The following is a 25171-nucleotide window of genomic DNA, read 5'->3' on the forward strand; positions in this document are numbered from 1 at the left end:
TTTGAGAATTACTTTGTAATCCTGCTGACTACGTGTATGTATTGTATATATATTATATACTAAATATATAATATATTGAGGTTATAAAAGATGAAAATATTGAATCCTTATAATATTTTAAGTTACAGAATGTCCGTTAAACAATGATTGAATGATATGTATTTGTATCTAGAAATTTCTGTTTGGAATGAGATTAAAATACATTTTTTAAAGCTCAAAAAAAAAGAGAAGTTTATAATAATAAAACAGGCAACATTGTGCACATTTTGAAGCTGACCCCAAGACAGCATCCATAGTACACCAGTACACACTGATATGTGTATATGTGAGTTGTTCTGACTGGCACATATTAATTTCTCTAAAAAGAAGAAGACTCTGACGATGACAGCCAACAATTGCTCATGTCAGGATGAAGAACGTGTCTTCATGGTTGAGGATTTGGCTCAGTGGTAGAGCGCTTGCCTAGCAAGCGCAAGGTCCTGGGTTCAGTCCTCAGCTCCAGAAAAAAGAAAAAGAAAAAGAAAAAAAGAAGAAAAAGAACGTGTCTTCATTTGGTTTCTGTTGCTGTGATAAACACCACGACCAAAAACAACTTGGAGGGAAGAAACAGTGTATTTGGCACACATGTGACAGTTTATCATAAGGAGAAACCAAGGCAGGACCTCAAAATAGAAACCATGTGATAATGCTGCTTGATGCCCTGCTCCAGGTTGGGTTTAGCTAGCTTTCTTATAAAGCATTGGCCTAAGGATGGTACCGCCCACAGTGGGCTGGGCCCTTCTATGTCAATCAGCAATGAAGAAAATGCTTCAGAGATCTGCCCACGGGCCAGTCTCATGGAAACCAGTCCTCAGTTGATGTTCCCTCGTGAAAGGAATATCAAATCGACAACGTTGGCCCTACGGTATTTAGTGTCTTTCAGAAATGTAAATGTTGTCCATGTGATATCATGGGGTTTTTCTGTGTCAGGCAAAGGGCTACCTCTGTTGTCTTTAGCTGTTTTAATGTCTAGGTATTCTACTGTGCAGTTCGCTTAGTACTAGCGTAGGGCTCCACTCACCAATCCAGACGAGGAGAACTCAGAGTGTCATCTCTTTATCCTCTCCGACTGGGGCTGAGCAGCAGAAAGCAAACTCTCGGGATCAGTAGGAATCTGAAATTAGGTTTCAAAAGGCATCAGCGCCCACAGAGTGACACTTTGGGGTTGACTTGAGTCAGAGAATGTGTCCGGAATATCAGATTGCCTTGTGGTTCTTCTGAATACGCCCTCGTGTCTTGTCCTTTGGAAACCAGCAGTGTCTAGTTATCTGCCTCAGGCTTGAGTCATGCAGGTCTGCCTCACTCAGAGAAGGAGGGCCTGTATGCTGCCTTTTACATGTGGTGTTTCTTCGTGATCTCGAGGCTGTAGACCAACAGGGTCAAGTGTCAAGTCTTTATGTTGAATACTTTAACTGCAGCCTGGTTCACCTATGCTCAAGGACGTTGGATTTCTTTTTTCTTCTATCAATATCTGATACTAGACAGGACAGTGTGCTTTATTTCTTTGTAATTATTTCTGCCAAAGCAATGGTTTTTTTAAATGTAAGAGTAACATTAGGGGTTGGGGTGCTATATGTGCATCAGGTTTACGATGACCTGGGAGTTCTGGGAGGAAGCAAGCCATGGGCAGAGGCTCCAGTAGACAAAGTGAGTTCTACCTGTGTTCTCAGAAGTGAGTTGGCAGGTAAGTCAATGCTCATTGTACCTAACGTTCTCATCTCAGCACAGCATGCTGTGAGGAGGGACCTCAGTGGAGGAAGGGGAGCATCAGGTCTGTGAAATGTCTTGGGTGAGAGCCTCGCTCTTGGGAGCAAGAGAAAGCCCAGAACGTGAAAGAAACACGTTAGAAATGGACAGACACAGCCTCGCCATCTCAGTCTTGCAGAAGCGTGCCTGCCATCTGCAGTTGCTGCCACCCGTTTCCTTCCTGCTTTCACGGGACACAGGAAACAGCTGGGTCGGTGCATCTGTGTGCAGAACTGTGAAGGGGGAGGGTGGAGGAGCCTGCATCCAAGAGGATGTGCCAACAGTGGAAATCTAAGTGTGGGGAGAAGCTGTGTCCTTTCCTAGTTCATCAGGAGCAGAAGCACACTCTTGCCATTGTTCCTGCCCAGGCCCTATATAACTATAATTTTTGCGGGTTTTTCAATACCCCCTTTTGCTCCCAAACAACTGCAGGCCATTTCTATGCCCTGTTTAGTGGGTTCTAGCTCCCAAGACTTGCTATACTTATTAACAAGCCTAGGCTGGGTAGGTACTGAGCTATCTAACCATTTATGACGCCTATTTCCCATCTGCATGGCCCTTTACCTTTTAGTCTGAATCTTGCCTTAGCTCACTCTGACCTATGTGTATCTTATGCCTGCTCTCTCATTGCGATCCTCCTGATCTTTCTGCATGGTTTCTCCACACCTTTTCCTCCTCTTCCTCCTCTCTTCTCTTTCTTCTCTGGTCTCTCTGGGACTGCCTCACCTACACTTGACTCCAGTGGGAAGTCCCACTCTTCTCTTCTACCCAGCAAGCTGACTGATCAGCTCTTTTATTAACTAATGGAAAACTATTTTTCTATAACCTAGAGACCAGAGATGGCTGACCATGTTGTCTGGATCACAACCAGACATCTGGGCATAGAAACCAGCACTTAATACACACTGCACAAAACCATTCCACAAAACTATTTCTCAACTACACACTGCGGGATTCCCAGGCTTCATCTCGTCTATTTTTGTTTTTGATCGACTTATTTCACTTAGCATTTCTTCTAGGCCTTTTTTTTAATATCATGCAGATAGCATAATTTCTTTTCTTTCACATGGCCAAATAGTATTTCTTCTTTTAAAAAATTCTTTAAATTTTTTTCTTTTCCTATTAAACTCTGAGTGCTTGAGAGGAACTAGGAACTGGGCTTTGGGAAACGAAGTACCAGTAACAGGACACGGCTTGTTTTATGTCCTGTACAGCAGAGTAAATTATCTTGCCCCGTCTATGACTGCGCAAGTGCAGAGGAACTAGGAGCATTGCCTGACACCTCCGGAAATGACCGGAGGCCTGCATTTACCTGTGAACCAGCCTCAAGCTCGTACGGATAAATACTGCTGTGTTTTCTAGGAAATTGGAAAGATATGGTCCTCGCCCGATCAACTGGACTGTGAACGTCTTAGCAGAAATCTTTCCAGCGCCTTGGAAGGCTTTAAAAGCATCTTGGAAAATACTTCCAGCCATGGCTGTACATGCCAGCCTCCGGTGGGAACGGTTCAGCAGCACATGCACAGGTGTGTGTAACATGCTCTTGTGCCCCCCAGTATTCTTAATTTTCTGCAAGATGTGTGCTTAAGCACTCATTCGGAATGGATTCTTTCTAAAGTTATTGATGTTAGAGAACATTGGTATCGCCTACTAGTCAAACACCAGGGCTTCCCGTAAATACAATTTAAATGTTAAATCCTAGCCTCAGCCTTTGCTGTCAGGTGAGCTGTATAGACAAGCAAGACGCTGGGTCAGATTTTGGGATCCGGGAGGACAGTGTGGCATTAAATATAGATAAACGAACAGACACACATTTTCAAATTACTGCATATTTGACTGAAGCTTCTCATGGATTTAGAAGTGTGAGTTCCAAGGAGAGCGCGGGGGCTTTACACTCTGCAGAGGACATAGGTACAGAGATGGAGCCATCTTCCTGTGCCTGCAATAATTTGTCAGGTACACCATTGTCTGTTTTGTCGATTTCCCACAGATGGGAGCGGCCATTTATCACGCATCTTGTTGCCATCACCCTGATTCATTTACTGTCCCGGGCTGAGTGAGGACACATTGGAAACCTGGCACTGAGGAAATAAACACACAGATAGTATCAGGGAACTGAGCATGTCCGTTTATCAGAGGGAACCTGTGTTACCCAGCCTAGCTCCTGGAACAGAGGCACGGTTACTCACACCAACATTGCTTCTGATGTCTCACCTTGTCTCATTTTAATTTTCTATCGCTTTAGGTTGACCAAAAGTCTCGAGGAGGCTTGGATGTCAAAGGTTCCTGTTATAAAATTCCTTAGCAATCTCACCGTCACAGAGGGTATGTGCTTTCTCAGCTTGCTTGATTAAAGTGTTTCATTATTAAAGTGTTTGGTTATTAGTGTTTCGGTGCAACATATTATTAAAATGAAGCATAAGAAAGGGAAAATTATGTCATACTGTTAGGGAAGAAGAGACCTTGAATTAGAAAGGGAGTGGTGGGGGGGATAAGATGTGAGGAGGGAGGAGAGAAAGGGGAAATGGTGTGATTACGTTTCGATGTAAGAGGGGCTGTGTGAGGGGGGACTGGGAGGAGATGAGGGGAGCTTCAATTGGGATGTAAAGTGAATAAATAAATTAATTAATGGAAGAGAAGCTAAATGAAAACAAATTTAGTGTTTTATTTCATCACGTTTGAAATAAAACACAGAAATCAAGAGTTGTACTCTATATCATCTAAAAACAAAAAGCAAAAACCAACCAATTTAGAATGTCAGAGCCGTTGAGGCTTCACAGGGAAACTCGCAAGGTCCCAAATGTCAGGCAAAGGGAAGGAGGCAATTTCTCATTTTGTCCTTCCACAAACTACTTGATCCTGTGAGTCTGCGCTCTATCCACACAGCTTTTAAACCCCACAGAGCACTGAGAAGAAAGGTATGAAGAAAGCTCACACATTCTTAGGTAACAATTTTCCTGTTAAGAAGGATGGAGTCCCTACAGCACATGGTCACTGCTCATGCAGAAAGTATTTTTTTCTAAAGCGAATCTCAAAGCATCCTGGACTCAGAGTCGGCTGTTCATTAGATGATACCACAGAGGGTTTTATTTAAACAAGAGGTGATCTCAGACGCCCTTCGAAGAGTAAGATGAAACTTTAATTATCTTCTACTGGACAGCATGAGAGAAACTTCTTTAGGTGGCAACATCAAATTTTGTTTTAAATCAGTAAAAGTTCTGAACATTTATTATAAACTGTTTCCCTTTTGTATCTTCCTCAGATGTAACAATAAAGGATTTGGTGAAGAACACCACCAGATTAACTGAAGACCTTCGCTCCTTCTTCCACATCTCTGAGGAAACCATCCACAGCGTCTTAGAAGCCAACATTTCCCATTCAAAGGTACAGGGCTGCTTTCATCACGAGAGACCCCTCCCAGCTGCAGGTACCCTGACCACCTTTCCACACAAATGATGAAGCTGAAATCAGAGGGGCCCATGCCAACAAGCAGTTGGCACCTGTGAACATCTGGTGACATAAATTGGTACCGTCGCCTTCGTTTGGATAAGATTTCTGGCAACATTTATTTTAGTGATTTCTAATTCTGACACACGAAGGCCGTTAGGTTTTTTTCTGTGGTTCCGCATGTGTCATAAGTCTCGAATCCCCAAATAAAACGAGTTAAAAATATGTACTCCGCCATGATGGAAAAGAGCCATACACTCTGGTCATGGCTGTGACTCATAATGAGCAAAGGGACCGGCTTGGGCTTCTCTAGTATGACTGAGAAGTGTTGGCGAAGGAGGTGGAAAACAGGTAGTTTAAAACCCTTACATCACGTGTTGCTTTATCTCCCCTTTTGTTGAAATGATAATGGGGGTGTCACTGATCAGTGGAGAGGGAAGCAGATGGCTACCCCGTTAGGCACACCAGACGCGGTGTGAATCTTTAGCTTGTGGTTTTCCGTGCTGGTTACCTTCCTCTGCAGAGAATCGAGAAACCAGGTTCTACACGATTGCAATTGACAATCACCCAAGCTCCGATATAAATTGAATTTCACGTTAATTCTGACTAATTGGGGCTCAGTGCAAGCTTAGTAAGTAGATTCATTTACAGTTCATCCAAATTAAGAATGAAATAGACGAAAAGCCAGGGATCGGAAAGGCAAACTCCAGTATCACAAAGTTACTTATCACAAGAAAGGCAGTATCTGTTTTCAATGGAAAACATCAATTGTATCTCATTACATACCACATACGCATGGAAATGGGATGAAGGAGGAGGGGAGCCCAGCAGAGAGCAGAGCTTTGGAAATATTTCTTCAACTAGGCAACCTTCAGTGGAAATAGTGACCGCTGCGGTTTGAATGCTGCCGTGTGGAATATTTCTAACAGGAGTCTGGAGTAGTGGCCACACTATTTGAGCAGCAGCCCAAGGCTGCCGATATAGAAGCATTACTGATAAACGCACTTCTTTCAAGGCCCACGTTTTAAGATCCATTTTGGTTTGAGCTGAGATTTCTGCTTTGCTACCTGCTTAGAAGCAAGCAGCCACCAGGTGGCGCTGATGTTCTATGTTGAGATGGGCTGTACAGCGAGCTAGTGGCTTATGCAGTGACAAGTACAGCACAGATGGTTTTGTGGTTCACCTCCCGCCTCAATCTGGGTACATTTCTATGCAACTCTATAACTGCTGTGGGCACCTAAGTAGATGGGTCCATAGGAAATTGGACAGGAACTACACAAATGCATTCTCACTGTTCAAACATGTGAGGTTGTTCACTCTAATGAGTACATACGTACATGGATATCACACATACCCACAGCTGCTTAGCAGTTGACATTTTGGACTCTGTTTTTTTTTTAATATCATTGAAATTTATTCTAGAGCTTCTAAGCAGGACATTTAATCACTGTCCTGCTTCCCCCCCCCTTTTTTTTCTTTATTAACTTGAGTATTTCTTATTTACATTTCGAATGTTATTCCCTTTCCTGGTTTCCGGGCCAACATCCCCCTAACCCCTCCCCCTCCCCTTCTATATGAGTGTTCCCCTCCCAATCCTCCCCCCATTACCACCCTCCCCCCAACAATCACATTCATTGGGGGTTCAGTCTTGGCAGGACCAAGGGCTTCCTGTTCCACTGGTGCTCTTACTAGGTTATTCATTGCTACCTATGAGGTTAGAGTCCAGGGTCAGTCCATATATATAGTCTTTGGGGAGTGGCTTATGGACTCTGTTTTTTTCTGGAGTATCAAGTTGACGGCTACTTCTTGTTTGTAGTCCCATCTCCTTTTGTTTGACCCCGTTTTTTTTTTTAAATTTTTTATTAGATAAATTTCTTTAATTACATTTCAAATGGCATTCCCTTTCCCGGTTTCCTCTCCATAAGCCCACATCCCCACCCCCTCCCCCATACAGGTGTTCTCCTCATCCACCTCCCTTATGGTCCCACCGACATTCCCCTGCACTGGGGGGGGGGGGTGTCCAACCTTGACAGGACCAAGGGCTTCCCCTTCTCCTGGTGCCCCAACAAGGCTATTCTCTGCTACATATGCAGTTGGAGCCCTGGGTCAGTCCATGTATAGTCTTTCAGTAGTGGTTTAGTCCCTGGAAGCTCTGGTTGGTTGGCATTGTTGTTCTTATGGGGTTGGAAACCCCTTCAGCTCTTTCAATCCTTCCTTTAATTCCCCTAAACGGGGTCCCATTCTCAGTTCAGTGGTTTGCTGCTAGCATTGACCTCTGTATTGGACGTGCTCTGGATGAGTCTCTCCGGAGAGATGTATATCTGGTCCCTTTCAGCATGCACTTTTTAGCTTTATCAATCTTATCTAGTTTTGTTGGATATGTGTGTGTGTGTGTGTGTGTGTGTGTGTGTGTGTGTGTGTGTGTGTGTGTGTATGTGTGTGTGTATGTATGTATGTGTATACATACATACACACACACACATACATATGGACCACATGTGGGGCAGGCTCTGAATGGCCATTCCTTGAGTCACTGCTCTACATTTTGCTTCCATATCTCCTCCTATGGATATTTTTCCCCCTTTCAAGAAGGAGTGAGAGCATCCGCATTTTGGTCATCCTTCTTCTTGAGCTTCCTGTGGTCTGTGGATCGCATCTTGGGTAATTCGAGCTTTTGGGCTAATATCCACTTATCAACGAGTGCATGGTTTTCTTCCCCATAGTCTCAGTTTACCAATTTGTCACACTGAACTCATCCCCGGTGACCTTTAAGATATATTTCGCAGGGCTGGGTTCCATGGGAAGTCGCAGAAACCTTTGCTTGCTCTTCCTGCTGTCCACTCGATGTCTTTCTTAGTTCTTAGATGCTGGGCGTCAAAGGCATTGCTATCCACAACCAACCTTCAGCGGGGACAGCTCATCAAGTATGCAATGCTGACAGTGTGGAGAAGCTAATAAGAAGTCCTGAGGTGTACACGTAGCACAGTGATGGGGACGGTCACAGGAAGGGATGGTGATGGTCATAGGAAGTGATGGGGACAGTCAGGAAGTGATGGGGACGGTCACAGGAAGCATGCTTGAACAGGAGACACTGGGGATGGAGCTGAAATACTGAGCATGTTGAGATGCTACTTCAGGTAGCACTCGAGATACAGAAATGCCGAAGGAAGCGTGGGCCTGGCTGTCTTCCCTGACAGGGTTGACATGGGCAGTTCCTCTCCTCCTGACTCCTTTCTTGAACATAACATCACCTCATCAAAACCCAACATCTTAGACTTCAGGATATGTTGGATCCTGGCAGTCTTCTAGCTTACCCCTCTTGCTTTGGATTTCATCCACCTCTGTCTTCTCCTGGGGAGTATCTCCTCATTCCAGCCTGGGGCAGCCTGCCCCAGTGGACACAGAGCACAGTGATGCCTTTCCACTGTGAGATGGTTCTCTTCAGGAAGATGAAAACACAGAACAAATTGATTAGCTTCCACCTTTTTCTCCCCTCTCCTCCTTCTCTGTCTTCATGCCCCACCTCCCCTGACTGTCTTAAACATAAATATCCTTTCCAATTAATGATCCTATCCAACTTCTATTCTCATTTTTTCTTGAAGTACCCAGTAAAAAGTGCATTTTGGCTGACCATTGCAAACACCCTAAGGAACATTACTGAACATTTGCATACCTATGCCCTGCCTTTCAGGGCCTCCCATCTGCAATTCCTAGAGGTATTGCGTCATCCTATTCCTATTGTAGAAACTTTTACCTGGGGCTTTTTAGATGGAAATCCAGTATCTCTCAAGTCATCCAGTGCGAGCTTGGATCAGATCCCTCTAACATTGGCTTTACCACTGACTTCAGCCTGGGGCTCAGTCTGAGATAGATCCTATGGCCCTCTGCTCTTCTCTCCCACTCTCCTCTTCTATTTGTCTCTTTATCATGTCAGTCGGTCTGAGCTCGGCCCCAGCCCCAGAGCAGAGCAATGCTCACAAAAGTCTGCAGGATCAGTTTTCCCTATTTAACCTGATTTTGCTTTCTTATTGTTCAGACCTCAAATCAGCACTCACTGTTCTCCTAGTCCCACAGTGACTGCAGTGCTATCAGTGTGTCCTTGCTGCTCACACAAAGATTGAGCAGAGGTCCTCCCACCCTGCTCGCATTTTATTTCTACCTCAATGTGTAAAATTATTAACTAGGTAATGGTGGAACCACAGCCTCAGCCCCACTCCTGATTCATGGCTCCATGTTCAAGCTGTTCAATACACGCCCTTCCCCCAGGTCTTAGACCTGTGCACTCCATGTGCAAACTCTTCCGACACCCCGCTCCCAACCCGCCCCATGGAGGCTCTTGCTGAGGACCGTAAGGGCCTCTCATGGGCATTAGCACTAGTTTTAAATCAAATAGCTGTCCTTGTGACTGCATCTGTATGTCAAGGGTGGGGAAACACCTCCCCAGGTCCTTGGTCTCCCTGCAGATTTCCAAGTCAAACATGGACACATGGGAAACACAGGAGAAACGCAGTATCTTTGGTGTGGACCAAAGCAAAGTCTGAGTTACCTGCAGTGCTCCGAATGGAAACAATTTGTGTTTCTAACGGAGCAACAGTGTTTCCTTAGCTTTACTTCCCTTCCTTGTGCTACTTGTTTCAGGCATCTTTCCAATGAGAAAAAGAGACATAGTGATTAAAAAAAAAAGATAAATAGCAAAAATGGAAAACCTCAGAAAGGGATGTCAACAAAGCAGATGATTCTCCTGGGTGGTGGTGGGAGTCTCTCTGTGGGATCTGCTTTTGTTAGGAGAGGTGCCAAAAGTTTCAAGACAAACAGCTTTACCCTCAAACAAATTCTAAAAAAAATGATCTTAAGTTTGAAGAGCTGGCACCATTGAGTGACACATTGGAGAGAGGTGGGGACAGAGGCTCTCAACAAACGTTGGGGTTTTTTACGGGGCCAGCGTGGGCTCCTGCCCACCCAGAGTGGGGAGCAGCTGCTTTGGCATTGATGATGTGTTTGGGTGACCTCCCCTTCCCAGCCAAGTTCTATCCTGAAGCCATTTTTACAGAACTGAGTTAATGCAGCAATGAAAGGCACGTTAGTGCCCACAATACACGCTTAGGGATCTCTGGAAGCTTCCAGAACACATCAGTAGACAGGTATAAGGGAATGTGTCAGTCCCGCCACCATGCATAAAAGCCTTCTGTCTAGTTACATGTGAAGGTGGCATTTTTCTAAAAGCCCTCGTCGGGGTGGTAGGATGTTTTTGTTTGTTTTCTGTTTTTGTTTTCTAAGATGAGAATAGTGTTAGATAATTAGATTTCGTTTAAGGCGGGTCTCTCCCCTTGAGATGTCAGGCTTTATCTAAGTCATCCCAGACCTTAAGAGAAAAACTGCTGAGGTCTTCTGAAGAAGAGGGAGTGGAGATTTCTGTGGCCTCTAAACTGGAGCTGCAGCAGGACTTCATCTTTGGGGTCCCAACCTCTAGTTACTACATAGATTGTTCTAGCAAATCCCCACGATACCCGAGTCTTAAGTCTCTGCTTTCTTTTTGTTTTTCTTCTTGAGTGTTTGCAGGTGTGAATGCATGTGTGCGTGCACGTGCGCGTGTGCGTGCGTGTGTGCATGAGTACATGTGTGAGTGCGTGAGTGTGTGCGTGCGTGCGTGCGTTTGCGTGCGTGCATGTGTGCATGCGTGAGCGAGTGAGTGCGTGTGTGCGCGCGTGCGCGCGTGCGCGTGTGTGCGTGTGTGTGTGTGTGTGTGTGTGTGTGTGTGTGTGTTCACTGGGGCCAGAAGGTAATACTGGCATTATTCTCTATCTTCTATACTGAGGTAGCATCTCTCACTTGAACCCATAGCTTGCTTATTCCCTTAGTCTGGCTAACCAGCTCGCTCCACGGAATCTCTTATGTCCAGCTCCCCAGTGCTGGGGTTAAAGATAGGCTGCAGTGGTTACATTTTGGAGATGCTGGGGATCCAAATTCTATTCTTCTTTTCACAGCCCGCGCTTTATCTGGCTAGCCATTTCTTCGGCGCCTAAATCCATGTTTTCCTTAGTTTGTAGATGAAGTTGTAGATCTGTCTGTCTCCTATTTTTAGTATCTCTGCGGATCCCCGACTGATACACTGTCTTGTCCCTTATTGACTACAGAGGGCACGGAAGCACCCCGTGAGCCCTCTTCGACAGCAGGCCTTCTAATTTGACACTATATCTCTTATTGGATTCACACAACAGGCCCCAGTTAGCTAGGGCAGTTCACAGTGATCCCACCCGTGGTGGCTGTAAACATGTAGTACGATATCTGATTCCCCGTGTTTTATATTCTTTGCAAATTTTTTTACAAGGTCAGAAACTGAAAGATGAGCCCCAGTGAAGAGCCACCCAAGTCCTTGAATGTGCCCTGGAACACCCGTGCTGTATGAATAGACAGAGTCTGCCTTCCGAGCCTCCTTCTGAGTTTATATGCTTTTATGGTTTTTTTTTTAAGGAAATGACCTTTTAAAATCTAGAAGTAAGGGAGGCAAAAATTGCTTTAAAATTACTAGTTTCCTACATGTTAACAGTGAAAAGTGAGGGATCTGGCAGACTGAAGGCAAAGGGGAGTGAAACAGCATCTGCAGACAAGTCCCAAGTGCTGTGGAACAGGGGACCTTAGGGCAACCTTTGGGGCATGGGCAGAGTAGGTGAGGGGTGAGGGGTGCTCCAAGGACACAGCAGAGGGAGGGAGGAAACAATCTACATGAGCTGTGGCCAGAGGGCTCAAACAAAGAGAAGCCAGGCAGACAGAGAATGACTTGCAAACTCGAAAACATTTCCTTTCAAAATGCTCAAACTAAGACACGGAATCGGACCCAGCTGTGATCTGGATATGGCTTATCCCTCAGAGGCCCAGGTTGTAAATATTTGGTCCTGTCAGGAAGTGGCTCCTAGTGGGAGGAAGTTAGGTCATAGGGACTGTGAGTTTGGTATCTTTAAAGGGGAAAACTGCAACCCTCGGCCTAGCTTTCTTCCCCCTTGTTTCCTGAGCCCCATGAGGTGATCCGCGTGGTTCCACCATGAGCATCCACCAAGTTGCTGTGCTCCACAACAGGCTGGTGCACTGTGGAACAAAGCCACTGTAACCATGAGGCCCAATAAACCTTTCTTCATCATGGGTGTTCAACCTGAGGCATTTTGTTACAGTCATGGGAGTCTCATAGAGGCACTGTGTTTCTGAGCGAGTCGTTGGCAGAATTTCCAGGTGTTTGTTTTTCTTGAGAAAGAGGAGTCTAGGGAGCTGTAGCGCATACTGCACTGGGTTTGCTTCTGACTGATCCACGTGCTTCACAACAGGTTCTCTCCAGTGTCCTCACAATAGCTTTGTCTGGAAAATGTGACGAAGAAATTCTTCATCTTCTGCTAATGTTTCCTGAGACTGAAAAATCCTGGTTTGCCACAAGGGAACTCTGCAGCCTGCCTGGGTCTCAAGTCTTCTCTCTGCTCGTGATGATGGGCCAGAACCTGAATCTAAGGAGCCTCATTTACAAAGTAAGGACTGTGCCCATTGGGGGCACTGCAGGGGAACTGTTAACTACAAACTGGCAGCTGTCAGCATCCTCAGACTCTAAATCCAAGGGAGCTTGATGCCTTGAATGAAAGAGTATGAGGTATAGAACGTAGGTATAATCTTCCACCTTGGTTAGGTTCTGTTGCTGTGGTCAGTGCCATGACCAGAAGCAACTTAGGGAACGCAGGGTTAATTTCACCTTACACTGTCATATCATAATCTGTCACTGAAGAAAGTCAAGGCAGGAACTGAAGCAGAAACCATTGAGGAGTACTGTTTACTGGCTTGCTCCCCACAGCTTTATACGTAGAGTAACCAGAACCACTAGCCCAGAAGTAGCACTGCCCACAGTAAGCTAGGTCCTGCCATGTCAATCACCATTTAAGAAAATGCTCCCAAGACTTGCCTACAAGCTAATCTGATAGAGCATTGATTGTCAATGTTGGTTCTTCTTCCCAGGTATGTCTAGGTTTGTGTCAGGTTGACGAGAACCAACCAGCACATTTTCTATATCCTTTAACTTGTCTTCATCCTGTATAATACCAACAAGCTAGCAAATGCTCTATGAACACTGCATTCCCTTTGGGTACTGGCAAGAAAAATATCTGTACCTGTATACTATAGAGACATAAAAGTAATTTTGGCCTCCAGGTTGTTTAGATCTAGGGATGACCTTAGATACTAGCTGCTTCATCGACCAGCAATGAGGAATTCTGTTTCAGCCTCAGTCACTTGAGGGCGGGTCACCTGTTGACTGACTCTGGAGATGGGCTTCTCAATTAAATCTTGTCAAATAAGGGGAAGGCTAGAAGACCTTATAGTATCCGTAGAGTCAGGGCCATTGAGATGTTGAACACAACATGGTAGTGAGGAGGAGGTCACAAGAAAGAAATACTTCCAGTTCCTGGAGTCAGATTTTTCTACTTACTAATACACAGCATCCTGGATATGCAAGGAAGCAGGATTGAGCCTAGTTCATCCATCTGCTGTCAAGGAAGGAGTTGTGCCTCCCTTGTTATAGCTCTCATCTTTCCCATCCCCTAGATTTGTGATATTCATCTTCTGGGTTGAGTGCACCCAGCTCTACCAGTGTAGCTTTGGGAAGGTGAAGAGGGGCAGGCAAGGCAGCAGCTCCACGTTCCTGTGTATGCCAGTTCCTGTGTATGACCTATAGCACAAAGTACAGTTCTGAAAGAACCTGAGAGTGCACTCCTCAGAGAACTACAGCTGGGAAGTTGATAGAACCCTCTCAGGCCCCTCCCCAGCACCAGTTCTCAGCCACCCTTTCTAGAAGATTTTCCTCATCTCCACGCATGAACCTTTACATAAATTCCCATCACCCCTCTCTCCCTGCTCTCGCCCATGTCAGAGTTCAATCATTTCCTTCTGGGGAGTTGTGGCACATATTGCCACCACAAAGGCCCAACAAGTATTCCATGTTCAGGAGAACAGTCTTGGGTTAGAAAAAAAATAAATTCGCCTTCCCAGTTTTCATGGTCTCCTTCCCCTGGTAAGACCAGAAAACTGCCAGCGAATGTTCATCTACCTGCCCACACCCATACCCCTACAGCCGCACATCCATATACACGCAGTCTGTAAGAACCAATACTAATTTTAAAACAAGTGTACTTTAAAGTCTTGAGGAATATTTTGAAATTTCCTCCCTATTTTATAGTTTTTCTGTCTTGGTAAAGTTGACACTCCCAGTTGACATTCCAAGGAGCTTAGCCTGGGGCATTATAGCCCACGCTTCCAACTTTACCTTGGACCTTGGAGGACATAGATACAAGTCTATTAGTGTTTGCTCCAGCCATACTCCAGGCCTCTCCAGGTTTCTAATGGACAAATCAGTACTTGGACATGCACATGCGTCACTGCTGATATTTCAGGGCAGCCCCAGTTTACCAGGACTTTCTGTCTCTCTTGCTGACAGCCCCAGATGCCTTTGATGAAGTAAGCTTTGCTGGGTTAATGTCACCCATGCTGGAATCGCAGTCACTTCCTACTGCAAACCAGGGTCCTTGAGGGGTCCCTTGTAGATGATAGCTGTAGTAGAAAGGGGAGTGGGGCACTGACAAAAACCACACCCTCTCTCCTGTTCCTGAGGACTCTACTCTCTTGGCATGCCGAGTAGATGATCATTATCGGAACACGGCAGGAAATATGAACTGTCGAGCTGGCAGAACCCCAGAGAACAAAATTGAAAAGTGGCGGTTATTGAACTCCTTGGCCCAGTCTGGAGAACTGAAAAGCCGGATGCAGATGACCTGTGGAGGGAGGGGAAGCCCTCTGGTGTTTCCCACCTGTGGGCAGGGGACTGCCTGCTAAGTTCTCTCAGTCAGCCATAAAGGACTCCCAGCATAACCAATACTGCAGATGCTGTTCTGTCTGCATTTTGTACGTGAATGATCAAGGCCAAAAAGAATCCCAATTCCTGTAACTTACATCCTGTAATTACTTTATAAAGTAAAGAATCGAAATTTGTTGTGTGTCAGAGAACCTGAGCAGTAGGGGGTTTCGAAGGACATTTTTGCTGGTCTAGTTTGCAGCCCTGGGCTTTTCTCACTGGTAGACTCCAGGAAATCTTTCATCTCTCTGGGTCTCCATTTGCTCATGCGCCACTCCAGGGTGCTAGGAGCACTGTATTGGGTATGTGTGCAAGTCACATAAAACACTTCTATTTTGAGCCTCTTCTCAAAAATCTACCTTAGTCATCTAAAAAATATGAAGGAATATTTGGAAAGCGATTTCAAATTCTAACAAGTCGTTGCTGGTTTACAATTTTCCAATACTGCTATAATTTAATGTGCTCTACAAAACACAGTTACATCTACCCCCAACACAGAGTTTTTAGAGAGTGTAACGAATATGCCTTTGAGGTTCAAGAGAGAATAAAATCAAGAGAACAAGTTTTCACTGCTCAAGAGATGCTTGTGAGAATAGAAATAGTATTGATTATTCTGTTGTTTTTTTTTCTCTCTTTTTTTCCTGTTCTGTAAGACTCTGATACCCTCTGAAGCAAATGGCTTGCTGAAGTCTCTTTTGGATGTCATTGCGAGCCTCAGCTCTATCCTGGCCCGAGCCCGGCACACTCTTGAGTACCTCCCTGAGTTTCTTCACACATTTAAAATCACCACCTTGCTGGGCATGTCGGACTTCCAACAGGTGTGTTTGATCTCTGCACAACGGGGGAAATGTTTTCACCTTTTCCCTTTTCTGTTTGTTCTCTTTTCCTTCTGTTTCTCTCCCAATATGTATGATTTTATAGGACCACACTGTATGTGGACAAGGACACTTTTGAATGACTCTGAGTCACACAGCATGGCAGTAGGGCCTGACATTGCCCTAGAACCTTCATGAAAAGTGCTGTTGATCTATGTCCCTCCAATGAAGAAACTGAAATGGCTCACGCTTTGCCTACGAAGTGGAAATCTTCGAAGTCAATTATTAGCGCAGATAAGATTTCAAGGGCTTGTTTAACTTAATTCTGAGAGCAAATTGCTTTCAAGAACCTTAGAACATTTATTTACATATAAATAATTGGCTTACAAATTACAGATCATTTTCTTCTAATGCAAACACAGACTTGAATTAGGTCAGTGGTTTGGTATTAGCTTTTGCTTGAAGTCCTTCTACCTGGGAAGCAACCAACCAGGGATGGGTGAGGTGAATCAGAGGTGTAGGAGAGCCCAGGTAATGATGCACCCAGAATTCTTCCAAACAGTATTTTCATGTACTCATCAGTGGATGGATAATTTGGGTAGCTGTCAAGAATCAGTATTAACATAGCAGTATGAACACATGTTGACTATTACATTATTTGAGATAGTCATGTTATTTGATGAATTATTACTAGACAGATCAGGAGGTGAATGTGTATGAGGGCTTATGACTCTGTGTGTGTATGTGCGAGTACGTGTGTGTGTGTGTGTGTGTGAGAGAGAGAGAGAGAGAGAGAGAGAGAGAGAGAGAGAATATCTGGGTATATGTGTGAATGTGTAGATGTGATTGTGTGAAAAAAATATATATAAATGTTTGTGAGTGTAGGTGAATCTGAGTGTGAATTTATACATGAGTGTGTATGAATGTGAGTATGCCTGAATGTATGTGAACATGTGTTTGTGTGAATGTGTTTGGGTGTATGTGAATATGTGTGTATCTATGAATGTGTGAGTATACAAATCTGAGTGTGAATGTGTTTGAGTGTGTGAGTATGCATGAGTGGGTGTGTGAAAGTATGTGTGAATGTGAGTGTCTGAATGAGTGTGAATAAGTGAGTGTGAATGTGTGCTTTTCCTCTTCTACCACACAATTTCCTAGAAAAAAAAATCATTGTGATTTCTGTGGTTTCTCGGGAACAGGACAGATCCAAGCAGAGTCTATTTAATTTTTTTCTTGTATATTCAGTCAAAGATGAAACTCCACTCCCAGAGGTCTGAGAAAACAGTTTGAAGTCATGTATAACTGGAAGTTTTGTTTTGTTTTGTTTCTTTCCTTTTCTGGGGGGTGGTCCTTTTTGTTCTTTTGAGGCAGATTTTCCCTGTGAATCCTGGCTGTCCTGGAACTCACTCTGTAGACCAGGTGACCTCAGACTCAGAGATCCTCCTGCCTTTGTCTCCTGAGTGCTGGGACTAAAGGGGTATGCAACAACTGCTTCCCTGAAAATTGCTTTTCTTATGCTCAGGTTTCAACGAATGGCCAAGCCAGAAGTTCAGCTTTCAGCTCTTTCCAGTCCGTGATGAAGCTTCTCTGTAAGGACCAGGAGTCTTTTCTCAGCAATTCTAACATGTTCGTTAATTTACCCAGAGTTAATGAGCTCTTGGAAGATGACAAAGAAAAGTTCAACATTCCTCAGGACTCAAGTAAGACAAGAGCCACCTGCGTTATGTAGGTTGGTTTGTACTAACTGGGCCTGCGTGGTAAGGTGTTCTTCCTGGGCTGACCTCTGGTGGCACATGATGGCATTGAATTTTAAGTACTCACTGATTACTCCCAGGACTCTTCATCACAGGCTAATCTCAGCCATGGCTTAAAAAACTGAGTCTAAAAGATTTGACTCACCTGAAACCCCAGCCATTGGGTACTCTCAGGTAAACGATGTTGATAACAGTGTTAGACATCATTTGGCAGTAGGCCAGCGTATTCCATAGCTGCTGAATACTTTGTATAGCTGTCAAACATTGGGGTCATTTGGTAGTGAAGACATATATTAGAGTTATTTAATTTTAATAAATTTTGTTTCTATTTTCTCTAATGCTTATTTCTTTTGGTTTTTCATTTGGGAATCTTTACTGATTATCCTTCCTTATCCATATACCCTCTCAACCCATCCATCCATCCATGTATCCACCCATTCATCCATACATCATCCATCCATTTATCCATTCATCTATCCATCCACCCATCCATCCATCCACCCATCCATCCATCCATCCATCCATCCACCCATCCATCCACCCACCCATCCATCCATCCATCCATCCATCCATCCATCCATCCATCCATCCATCCACTCACCCATCCATCCATCCATCCATCCATCCATCCATCCATCCATCCATCCATCCTTCCATCCATCCTTCCATCCATCCATCCATCCATCCATTCATCATCTCATCTATCCATCTGTCTAGTCAGTTGGTTTAACACTGAGGGGCAATCTTTTTTGATCATTTTTCTGCATTCTTTTCTAAATGGTTCTCACAGAAACCATTAGACAACGATGCAAAAGCCTCACTTTTCAGAGGACATTTCAGAAGCTCATAGAACACTAAATTACTTAACAGAATTTTTTCAGCTCACATATCACTGATGACTCTTGGATTTGAGTTTCTTGCTTTATGCATATCATGATGATTCCTAACATAAAACTCTATTAAGCTTATAATTTAAAGAGCAAGTTATTAAACTAGAATAACCTCTACAGTCAATGATTTAAGGATTAATTTGTAGTTATATTAAATTATTTTAGGGGATATTTTTACCACTTTGTTGTATTTTTGATAAAAGTGTTTTTATGTTCATGATATTTGGAAATATAAAATTAACACAATGACCAAAACAATACTCATCAAACACACACCCATATCAATCACGACCTAAGGTCAATATAACAGTTCTTTTCAAGGCTGTTTCAAGGCTTACCACTTTTTTGGCTAGGAAGAATGGGTTGTACTGATGTCATTATTATAATTTGTAAATGTTGTAATAATTAATTACCAGTCATTAGAGTGATGAATTGCCTGTAGGTTTAGACAACTTAAGTAGACTTGCTATTGAAATGAATTAGCTTTACAACAGGAGCCACCATGAGGAATTGTTTGAGCCAACATAGTATGATTTAATATACTAAAGGTAGGGATTGTGATACTTTTATAAGGATTATCAGAGAGAATTCAGGAGCAACTTGACAAGTTGACTACATAAGAAAAAGACCTTCCTATTCTCAACCTTATGATTATTGAAATAAGAATTTTCTTCATTAAAACCACATTGAAAATAACCCCCAATGTCCTTTTTAAGTGTCTGAGCCATCATTATAGAAACAACAGCCTGGAAGGTGGGATCTTGCTGTTTCTTGGGGGACAGGGACATGAAAATGAGTACAGTTCAGAGATATGCCATGAAACTATGTATGAGTCATTTCATTGAAAATTAAGGCATAGTGGAACTGTAGGTCAGTTTCAACATTAACTGGACATTCTTTGTCAACTGAGGTCATCTAATAGCTTCCTTCCTCTTTTCATTGTGACAGCACCCTTTTGTTTGAAGCTTTATCAGGAAATTCTACAGTCCCCAAATGGTGCTCTGGTATGGTCTTTCCTAAAACCTGTATTACATGGAAAAATATTGTATACACCAAACTCTCCAGAGATTAATGAGGTCATTCAAAAGGTAAGTTAAAACAAGTAACATTTTTTGAAAACCATACAACATACTGTATCAGGGACAAATTGTTACATATGTAATGGAATTACTATATTCATTGTGTTACATAACATTTTTAATGTTAATTCCAGTTTTTGTCCTGACATTACCCTGTCATTATTGATGTTATGTGTGGATTTGCAGAACGATTTGCTTAGAGAAAGCTTTAGAGGCAGAGAGAGCTACTTAGAATTACCAATGCAGCGAACTCACTAACTTTAATATCAAAGCCTGAGGACAATTATAAATAGGACCTTTCCAGGTCAGGTAAGATACAGTTCCAGGAAAACATTGGGAATAAATTTAATCCATTTCACCTGACGCATCTGCTACTGAAGAGAGAATTTAATGGTGCACCTACAGACAGATCTCCTAGATCATGATTCCCCACATTGTGTAGTTTGACCACTCACCTTTTAGTAGATTGTACAGTGTCTCCAGTCTCATTACTCAAAAACTTCCTGTTAATATTTGCACTAAAAGTTGTGTTCTCCTGGGGACTTGCGTGTCTTGTTTCTTTGTAAATGACTGTGCTCTATTTTCTTGGGGTGGGGTGGGGGTCTTTTTCTTGTCTCTGAGGGTGTTGTGAGCCTGCAGGCACCTTACATGGTCACATTTCCAAAGACACGGGAATGATTGGATCTTATTTTTAAATACAGATTATCTTATTTATGAATGACAAACTATAGGCTTTAAATACTAGTAGTAACTTAAAAGTATGGTATGGTCATAGGACCAGTGAGTTATTTTTGGCCCAATGTCCTTTGAAGAGAACTAGACTTATTCCCCTTGAGACTGCTACGGGACATCACAGCAAGTCTCCTGGGCACTTGCTACCTGCCACTCAGCCCATGGCTGCCCAGCCCTCAGCATTCCCTTTATGGTATTTATAAATTTAGTATTTTTTAAATGTCCTTTAGAAGGGATGTTTGCCAAAGTCTTAGTTCCTTTGATGGAATGCTAGCCGTCAGGAGACTTGACTAAGGCCTCTAGTAAGTGCTCCATCTGGAGCTCTGCTCAACGGTGTCCTTCTGCCATCACACTTGGAAGAGATGCTCACACCAGCACTCTGGCCAAAGCCAGTGCTAGGCAATGCCCTACATACGTAACCCTTACTAAGGTCTCCCATAGTTCAGGAAACTCATGGATAAATGTCTCTATCTCAGTTTAATTAAAAAAAAGCTATGGATTTTATACTAATATATATGAATGTCATTATTATTATTATTTTTATTAACTTGAGTATTTCTTATTTACATTTCGAGTGTTATTCCCTTTCCCGGTTTCTGGGCAAACATCCCCCTCCCCCCTCCCCTTCCTTATGGGTGTTCCCCTCCCAACCCTCCCCCCATTGCCGCCCTCCCCCCAACAGTTTAGTTCACTGGGGGTTCAGTCTTAGCAGGACCCAGGGCTTCCCCTTCCACTGGTGCTCTTACTAGGATATTCATTGCTACCTATGAGGTCAGAGTCCAGGGTCAGTCCATGTATAGTCTTTAGGTAGTGGCTTAGTCCCTGGAAGCTCTGGTTGCTTGGCAATGTCGTCCATATGGGGTCTCGAGCCCCTTCAAGATCTTCCAGTTCTTTCTCTGATTCCTTCAACGGGGGTCCTATTCTCAGTTCAGTGGTTTGCTGCTGGCATTCGCCTCTGTATTTGCTGTATTCTGGCTGTGTCTCTCAGGAGAGATCTACATCCGGCTCCTGTCGGCCTGCACTTCTTTGCTTCATCCATCTTGTCTAATTGGGTGGCTGTATATATATGGGCCACATGTGGGGCAGGCTCTGAATGGGTGTTCCTTCTGTCTCTGTTTTAATCTTTGCCTCTCTATTCCCTGCCAAGGGTATTATTGCTCCCCTTTTAAAGAAGGAGTGAAGCAATGAATGTCATTATTAACATAATTTACATCATATTATGTGCTGGGTTGTGTTTTTCACTGGTGGTATCCTCTTCAGAAGTATGGAAGAAAAGACAAATAGCTGAGGAAACAAAAAAATAGCATAATTCTAAAGGCAGATTTGAAGGTCCAGACCCTTATATACAGGGTTGGAGAGGGGATACACATTACATCAATATTCTTAGAATAAGGGTTTCAAAAGGATCAGACACGATCTCACTGGTTCTCGCTTGGCCGCTGACTGAGGTGTGAAGGTATTATAAGAGTCGATGTCTCCTCTGCTTGTTTACACGTCTTCACACTGTGCCCTGTCTTGTTCTACCTAGTTCATGTCACCAGAGACCATGTATTGTCTTACATTTGCATAAAGCCAAGCCATTAATGCCATTGCCCCTTGGATAAATTATTCTTGCAGTCGCTATGGTCATTTAGTTTTATGAAAATTGGTTCTGGTCTTTAAGCACAGGGTCACATGTCCCACACAGCAGACGGATGCTTGCTGCAATGCTATCTTTGCCATTGGAGCGATTGGAGCTGTAAGTGGAAGCCATTCTCCCCATTGCAGTATTTCAGGCAGTGATGGATCACACAATTGGTGGGCGTCTTATAAGGTTATAATGGAGCTGAGAAATTCCTACTGCCCTGAGGCGACATAGCTGTCATCAAGTCACAGCACAACGCATTACTCATGTGTTTGTGATGATGCTGGTGCATTGGATAAAAGAGAGGACATAGAATTGTGTGGGCTGCACTGAACTTGATACTGAAAATTATGCTACTGTTTTATGTACTTGGTATACTGTATATTTATTATTATTTTAGAGTGCCTTGTACTTGTGAAAATGCTTTACTTATGTTAAACAGCAGGCCATGTTCCGGCTGTAACAGCCCCATTTGTCTTGTGCTAACCATGGCTCTTGATTGACCTGTATCATCTAGGTTCATATCAGTGCACACTGTAAGCAGCGTGCACAACACAAACAGGACCTATGACAACTTTCAGAGTGGATCTTGACCAATGATGGACAGCTGTGGGCGCTGCCTAGTCTTAGCGTCTTGGTTATTTTATTAGGTAGAAACACAGGAGGCTACCATTTTTACATGAAAAAATTCATGCAAATGGGTCATTTTCTACGATTCAATTTGTGAAACTGAGGTTGGCACCAAGAATTGCAATCTCTTGGTCAGGAAGGCAGGGTTTAAGCACTCCTTTGCCAAATTATGTGTGGCCTCAGGCTTACTGCTCCTCTTAAAAGCAAGAGTGCTTTTCCTCCATCTGAAAAACGAGACCTGGATGCCCACCAGATATATCATTCAAATCCTCTGTCCAAGCCAGGACAGGGCACAGTCCCACTGCCCTGTGTCTTCTGCAGAACCAGCAGAACACAATGAGAGCAAGTAAGACTTGTGCTGTGAATTAGTGTCATGCACTGAGATATGAAGGTTTTTGTTTCAAGGCCAGCTGGACAAGGAGGAGGAGGAGGTGCTGTTCAGACTGCTTTCTTAATTAAAATGTTTCCCTAGTATTGAGCCAAATGTTCTCCTGTGTTTGGCCACAAGAGACCTCCTGGGCCAGAAAACCAAGAATGCCTTTTTTATTCTGACAGTCATTTACTCAGAGGTCACGGGAGCAAATATTAGACCTGCCTATTTCTGTGGGCCTACTGACCTGTGACTGCGCATATTTCTGCAGACCAAGGACAGCGTGCAGTGAGAAACAGGAGAGTTGGTGGGTGATGGCCCATTTCCAGCTCTCCCTGTAGTCCAGGAACTTTGTATATTGGGATCTGTGCTGGGAGCAGAAGCCAGAAAGTAAAAGCCACGTGGATACCTGACAACTGGACCTTCCTGAAGACTGTGGTCACTTTATGACTATAGTGTAGAGACCTACATTATAAAAGACATCAAAAGATTAGTGTCCCTGCATCAACCTCCTGTCATTTGATCCCTGTTTGTTTGTTTTTTTTTTTACCTCTGTCACCTTCTAAAATGATTGAAGTAAGTTTAAAACCTTCTTCTTGGCATGCTTAAGTGGTGTTAACATAGTGAATTTTGTTATCTTTTCTTCTCAGTTATCACTGTTTTTTTTTTTTTTCTGAGCATAGTGTCAATTTTGTTATATTCTAGGGCAATAGGAAGAGACTAAGAAGATAAAGAAAGCGGGGAAAGTTTAATGTGGATGATTATCATTATAAAAAGCACAAGAGTAGGAGGATTGGTCAGTAATAGAGAACACTGGAGACTGCGGTAATGGCAGAGACTCACAGAGAATAGACCGCAGCCTTGTGGAAGTAGCCTTCCTTCTCTGACTGGAGTTTCAAGCTGCATTGAAGAAAGCACAGCTGGAGGGCAGCAAAAGGCAGAGAGGTGCCCGAGCATCTGCACTCTGGAATATCAGAAGAAGCGTGCAAGCTTAACATTGCGTCAATTGCCAAAGAAGAAAGATTACGGGGTCCATCCTCATCACTGAGAACAGGGGTGATAGGGGAGTTGCAAGATGCTAACTTGATGACTGGAGCAGTCAGTCAGAAATTGTTTCTTTAGAGAAATGAGACTTTGGAGGCATAGAATTTCTGGACTGATTATCAGTTCTCAAGTATAATTTTAACCAAGTACAGATAGGAATCGAGGTGGAAGAAGAGATAGAGGAAGAACTATTCCTTCTAACTTTACACCATGGGCCTACACAGGCTGGGCACCTTGTCAGTGCCACAGACGTGCTTTAGAGATTAGGAGTTTACATTCTCAGTTCCCAGATGAAGAAGTCGAGTTTTAGGGTTGAGTAACTTTTGCACTCAATCCCAGGTCTTTTTGATCTCCCACTCAGTGTTTTATTTAATACTTTTCATTGTTTTCTTTCCATGAATTCACACGTGTATACAGTTCGGTTACTGCTCTCAGTGTTACTGATCATGGTGTAGAGACAGAGAGACAGAGCGGATTAGGGATGACGGTTTCCTGTGCACAGGCTAGCTTCAAGCTTTGGGGTTGGGATATCAGATTATGATGGGGAGAAGGTGATCTTCGGTGTCACCTTTCTACTGATTTTCTGTTTGTATCTGAGTGGGAGAGGATGCCAAATGGACCATGTTACTGTTCTCATATTTCTGGAATTCTCACAGGGTAATTTTATTGTCTCAGATGTAAAACTACTGTTCATTGAATACCTCTTTTAAAAAAATTCAAGCATAAGAATGGACACTGCAAATACTTTTTTTAAACCTATTTTTCACAAAACCCAAGCACAACTAGGCCCATTTCAGTAATGCAAAATAATAAAGGCTAGGCAAATCTACACTTTCAATGTATTGGCTATTAAATAAAAGCCTGTGGGGTTCAAAGTGAAGTTTGGGACCTGTACTACGGGGTTCCTTTTATTGATATTATCTTTGATACTAGCCACCAAACAGTAAGGATTCTGTATATGCAATCTGCTCTTTACCAGTTGGTTTTCTGGCTAGCTATTTAAACACATGGACTGCCTTTCATATAGGCATGTGTAACATTAGGTGTGTCCTTTCACCCACCCTTATAACCCTGTCGTTAAAAGCTCATCACTTGGAGGAAGAGAATGAATTATACAGGCTAAA

The 25171-nt window shown here is 43.4% G+C and overlaps 1 protein-coding gene across 1 annotated transcript in view; it reads left to right on the plus strand.

Annotated features, from left to right (window-relative positions):
* Abca13 (ATP binding cassette subfamily A member 13) overlaps nt 1–25171 on the plus strand; it is a 484842-nt gene that overhangs the window by 97487 nt on the left and 362184 nt on the right. Inside the window, exons 21-27 of the mRNA XM_087584614.1 lie at nt 3148–3311; nt 4031–4110; nt 5048–5169; nt 12549–12743; nt 15763–15927; nt 17447–17624; nt 19517–19656. Of these exons, the coding sequence (XP_087440740.1) occupies nt 3148–3311; nt 4031–4110; nt 5048–5169; nt 12549–12743; nt 15763–15927; nt 17447–17624; nt 19517–19656 (1044 nt within the window). The remainder of the gene's footprint in view (nt 1–3147; nt 3312–4030; nt 4111–5047; nt 5170–12548; nt 12744–15762; nt 15928–17446; nt 17625–19516; nt 19657–25171) is intronic.

Source organism: Rattus norvegicus, chromosome 14, assembly GCF_021556685.1.
Source record: "Rattus norvegicus strain SHRSP/BbbUtx chromosome 14, alternate assembly SHRSP_T2T, whole genome shotgun sequence".
Classification (NCBI taxonomy): domain Eukaryota; kingdom Metazoa; phylum Chordata; class Mammalia; order Rodentia; family Muridae; genus Rattus; species Rattus norvegicus.